Source organism: Siniperca chuatsi, linkage group LG23, assembly GCF_020085105.1.
Source record: "Siniperca chuatsi isolate FFG_IHB_CAS linkage group LG23, ASM2008510v1, whole genome shotgun sequence".
In the NCBI taxonomy this organism is placed as follows: Eukaryota; Metazoa; Chordata; class Actinopteri; order Centrarchiformes; family Sinipercidae; genus Siniperca; species Siniperca chuatsi.
Window position 1 is genome coordinate 22,905,323 of NC_058064.1, and position 5,831 is coordinate 22,911,153.

The window sequence follows — 5,831 nt, forward strand, 5'->3', positions numbered from 1 at the left end:
TTTTTAACCTCGACTAATAGAAGCATACAGTATAAAAACATGTCAGACGGATGTTAAATTAATGAAAGGCAGTAAAGATAGCTGCTGACATGTGTAAACCATGTCTTGTCTTTATCAGAGCATGTCAGTATTGGTTTTAGTACAATAAAACCACCCCTGAGATACAGTAGGGTTAGTCAGCTGAGCAGGTAGAGACTGTCATGAGTTCTCAATTACACTGTCACTGAGTGCAGTTACAGCAGCCATGTCACAAAATATTCAACAGCGTGTTGCCTGTATGTATGTTACAACAATAAAAATTAAGTAAGTGAAATATAACGCTATATGTAAGGTGTACCTTTCACAGTCTGTCTGATAGTGTTTCTAAAACTATTTTCTAACAATTACTATGTTACAGTATATGTGTTACAGTGGGTTACACAGTAACATTTCGATGCTCAGCAGGTCAATTACCTCTAAAATGTTACTTATTAAACTGTCAGGAGTTAAGGATACGCTGCACTCTTTCTTGGCTGTTCTTGTTTAATAAAAACACACTTTGCTTTTAAATGGTGTAAGGTGAAAATAGCTAGGCAAAACACAGAATTATTAAACGTTACACAATGCTAGTTAAATAAAAGGTTGTGGCCAAGTAGTAGCGAAACGGACCACGCGTGTTTATAAGGAACTGAGACTATTACAGCTACAGTTCAACTGGGGCATAATTTAGTTTTAGCTTTCAGTTTATAACCTACTTACCGAGCTTCATTCCTGGGTTCCTGGCCGACATGTTGAAAGCTAGATAGTATTTATTAACGTGCAGATATTGAAATTAAAAACAGGAACCAACCGATAGGCGAACTGACCTCAACACTCCACTTCCTGAATACAACAAAGAGCTTAGTGTTCAGGAAGAGGAATCCCTCCGCAGTAAAACACCAACCAAAAAACTGCTCGACATTCCTGTGCCGTTAAGCATATAATGATTACTTCTTCCGGGATGGCTTCTGTCATTCACATTTACAAATAATACAAATAAATATAAATAAGACCACACATCATAGCTCGATATCTCTAAATAACTGGTACTTGCTTTACTAACATTCATAACAAATATAATCAATTGCATGCTGAGTACAGAGCAGGATCACCTCAGAGAGGACTTGGTTTCCTCCACTCATCTGTGACCAGTGGTGTCTTGGTAGGTATATTGTGGCTTCAACCTCAACCATCAGTAAAATGCTGCCTCCACATTAAATGCATCACTAGGCTAGTATAATAATAAAAATAAATAAAACATAAAGGTATAGCATCACATGGGCCATTTTCTGAATTAAAAGACATTTTAAGAACATTTTGCTGACAATTCTAATGCATGACGTTTTAAATGTGGCATTTTTTATATTGCAGTATTGCTACTTTCAGGGTCTGAATACTTCCTCCACCACTTAACAAACACCCCCACAAAGCCGCAAGGCTAGCAGTAACATCATTCTCTAAAGTTAGTATGTCCGTTTTGCGTTGCATCGTCTCCTTCTGGAGACCCGTTTCCCTCTAGCTCCTAACAGTCATTGGTGCAATCGTTGGCAGATTGTTTTTACTTGTTGACAAAGTTTAATAGTGCCTTTATGTGTTTGCTTCATATTTGTATTTGTGTGAGCTATGCACAGGGTTGCCAACAACCAGCTGGAGTGAGATTGTTTTGTTTTTTGTGGTAGTGAGAGGTGGGGGTTTTAAGATGTATAATGTCAGTGGAGTTAAGCAAGATATCCGTCTCTGAGATTTCTGCCTCCACCACAAGACAATGGAGGTGAAAGCTTGCAGTTATGGAACAACAAGGGACTGGACATTTGTTCCTCAAGTTTGTCCTAAAGACAGCACTTCTCTGGCAGCTCTTATTTCCAGTGTTGGAAATCTTTACACAAAAACAGTACATTAAAACAGTACTCTGCCATAGAATGTGAATTTCTATTTTGAGGCTGTTAGAAAATAATTTGCTACATCAGAAACATGGAAAACTGCGCACCTGCTATAAACATTCAGGGGAAACGTTCAACATATCCAGTGAAAAAACAGGCTTCTGTGACTCCAATATGAGGACGTTATTTACTTTCCAGCATTGCATCTCACCAACTAGGTAACAACATAGCGTTAAGTTAACACTCAGACTCAGTATTATTTACAATAACATTTAAACCTGTAGTAATATTTTAATCCAGAGAGAAAGAGTGAGAGAAACACAATTTACATATTTACAAGCTATAACATTCTAAACCAGAGATCTGGAGAGAGAGTAAAGTCTGCCCCACACGCCACACACTGACTGCCTGCGCACAGCGCAAGAGAGACAATGTTGGCAGATGAGCCGCAGCATGCATGGGAATGAATTACAATATAATAAGATTGAATATATTTCTCACCTTTTCCCTGATTGTCTGAATAAGTCGCAAAATTTGTCGCTAGTCACTTTTTAGAAAAAAAGTTGATAACAGGGTCTGAAAAGTCACTAAATCTAGTGACAAATTGGCCAAGTTGGCAACACTGCCCTAGGGGAGGTGAGACAACGAGACACAGGTGCAAACAATCAAAGGACCAACAATCAAAACTAGAGGGAAAACAAAGACAGGAAGTAAAGGGTGGGTGGAGAGGGTCCGGGGGAGAGATTCAGGGTGGGCGGAGGAGGTCCGGGGGAGAGATTCAAGGGCCAGGTGGGAGACTTTGGGCGGACGGCCCGGGGGCTGGGCATGTGCGGAGCTGATCTCCTGAGGTCTGTGATGAAGATTGACACCATCTGGAGGCCTGGCGGAATGCCGGTGGCACAGGAGGAAGGTCACAGGAGACCGGCGGTGAAGGCGGGACCCCTCTGGAGGCCGGAGAACCAGATCAGGGCCCGGCGACAGGACAGCAGGACAGGGAGCCGGCGATGGGACAGCAGGACAGGGAGCCGGCGATGGAGAGACTGGCAGAACCAGTGATGTCTGGGAACCCGGAGCCTGCCACTCCGGCCGAGAAGGAGGATACTGCTGCGATCCAACAGAGAATTCAGTGGCGTGCTGTGACCCAGTAGATGGTTCTGTGGCGTGCTGCGGTCCAACGGGGCAGGAGGCGGCTGCGATCCAGCGGCGACTAGGGATGGCTGCTGCTGCGATCCAACCGGGGCAGGAGGCAGCTGCGATCCAGCAGCGGCAAGGGGTTGGTGCTGCTGCGATCCAACCAGGGCAGGAGGCAGCTGTGATCCAGCAGCGGCAAGGGGTTGGTGCTGCTGCGATCCAACCGGGAGTCCAGGAGGCCGCTGTAATCCAGCACGGCACCCAGGGACTGGGGGCTGCTGCGATCCAGCAGGGGGTGAGGGGGTGATGGCTGCTGCGATCCAGCATGCCTCATGCTGGAGATTACCGGTTAAGGTTCTCTACCAGAAAGGGGAGAGTTGCAAGCCTGGGTCTTGATAGTATTGTCCTCTCCATTAAGGAGTATACAAAATGCCTGCGTTGGATATCCACCGAGCCCTGAATGGAGAGGCTGAATGTCTCTAGCGTGGAGAACACTTCCTTTAACTCCCCCATGAGAGTGTTGACTTCTGCAGGGTCCATGACTGGTTGGATCATTCTGTTGTGTAGTGTAGTGGTATGTGGACCCAAATGCAGACTACCAGGAAGGGGTATGAGGTGAAGTAGCCTGATGGCTACAGTGTTTATTGGGGCGATATGTTTTAAAGGCAGGTACAGGCAGACCGGTAGACAGACAGGTAATGAACAGGCAAAAGGCAGATAGGTTACCGGCTGGCAGTGGTGGAAGCAGAGAAGTGATTCCAAGGTGGCAAAACAGTTCAGTTGGGAGCAGGCAAATTACAAAATCCAAGATCCAGCCAAGGTCCAAGGGAGACAAAGAATCCAAAACAGAACTCACGGTAAAAATGCCAGGAAACTGGGCACTGAAACCAGGTACAACAAAAAGTGCACCAAACGGCAACACACACACACAAACAAAGGTCAGGAACACTCAAAAGACGGGACCAAAACTCAAGGCAGTAATCACACCATACATTAACAACAATGATCCAACACTGAACAAAGAAAGAGACCCAGACTAAATACCCTAGGGGAGGTGAGACAACGAAACACAGGTGCAAACAATCAAGGAAGGACCAACAATCAAAACTGGAGGGAAAACAAAGACAGGAAGTAAAAACACAAGACACACAAGGGAAGGAGAATACTACAAAATAATACAGGAAATGAAAAACCTTAAACTACCACATACTGAGAGTATTGTAGCCATAGCAACGACCCACATTTCCCAGCATGCACTGCCTAGTGCTGAAAGCAGTTTGTTAAGTTAGCTTCCTTATGTTCCAAAATGCAAATGGAACTTTTTGTTATAATTTTTATGCTGGTTTATAGTTTTAACCATTAGTGAGGTAATTGTCACATTTCATCTCATCAGCTGTATTTTCTTTGTATATTGGTAGACAGTGGCTTCTTCTGTTTCATCTTACACAGTTTACCTGTGCATGCTGCTAGATAAACTTTATAGTGACACCATTATATTATCTTTCAGCCTAAAACTGCTTTTCCACCGAAAGTACCAGGAACTTTTATCCACAAGGACTATTTTTCAAGGAACTATAAAGTTCCTTCAGTCCATTGTTGTGTGTTTCCACCAGGGTCTAAAGACCTGGGAAAATTAGGCAAATTACACCCATTAGATTACACCCATTACACAGGTGCATAACTATTGTTTTAACTTATTAAACACATCACCTGCAATTCAGCATAAGGACCTTTGCTTATTTTGTGCACTCTCACCTGTTTTAAATACTGAGTTTACCAGTGTATAATGGTGAAATTGAGGGCCATTACTTCCTCAGAGCATTGTAATATTAGAATATGGTAACACAAGCATATGCGTTACATGTCTTTTTACATATATAGCAGTATTATACTTGTTTTCAGATACAAGAACAGCCACTATACACACATTTACCTCCAGAACTATTTATTAATTTGCAGAAATATAAATGTGCAAAATACAGCGTTTGTGTACTTCAGCGAACACCAACTGTTGGTGCTCGTAAACACACTGGTCTGCAGTTCACTTTACCCGTCTGTTTCATCTGAAAAACACGGTGAAAAAAAGTAAATGTTGTATCTCACTGCAACAACATTAACAAGATATAATTTTTTATGATTGATTTAGCAAACCCTGGAACACCACGATTCTACACCATTAACATTAGCGATTGCAGTTAGCATGTAGCTAACGTTAGCTTTTGGTTAGGGTAGCAATAGCATGACAACAATTAGCGGTTATAGCATTTAAGTATTTAAGTAGTTCACCTTCAACTGACTGGTCATCCAGTGTCTTCCACCACAGCTTCAGCAGTGCAGTAGCTGAGCCATGACCCAGCAACGATCCCGACAACCAAACCACTGCTGCTGCATCGGCCGGAGCTCGACCAATCAGAAATGGTCACTAAATTTTGCGACTTTTCAGACCCTCTTAGCGACTTTATTTCTAAAAAGTGACTATTGACAAATTTAGTGACTTATTTGGACCATCAGGGAAAAGGCGAGAAATATATTTAAATATATTATATTGTAATTAATTCAAATAATGCGGCTCTACACTTTCAAATTGCGTGCATATGATATGCCAATCCACGCATCACCTTGAACAGCCACGACGTCACCAGCGGCGAGGCTACATGAGCGATCAGTGCACCTGCGCTAGCTCAGGTAACCTCAGGTAAGACGATTTAAATAGGGCATTTAAACTGTTATTATTTAGTCAGTAAGCGAACACAATACAATACATGGGATAACCATTTTCCAAATTGCATTTCCTAGATATTA

The 5,831-nt window shown here is 42.8% G+C and overlaps 1 protein-coding gene across 2 annotated transcripts in view; it reads right to left on the minus strand.

Annotated features, from left to right (window-relative positions):
* Window positions 1–895, minus strand: part of dera (deoxyribose-phosphate aldolase (putative)) — a 21,861-nt gene extending 20,966 nt beyond the window's left edge. For both annotated transcript variants that reach the window (XM_044186529.1, XM_044186530.1), the window contains exon 1: window positions 739–895. In XM_044186529.1, coding sequence (XP_044042464.1) covers window positions 739–769 — 31 coding nt within the window. In that variant the 5' untranslated portion in view covers window positions 770–895. The remainder of the gene's footprint in view (window positions 1–738) is intronic.
* Between the last annotated feature and the right edge of the window lie 4,936 nt (window positions 896–5,831).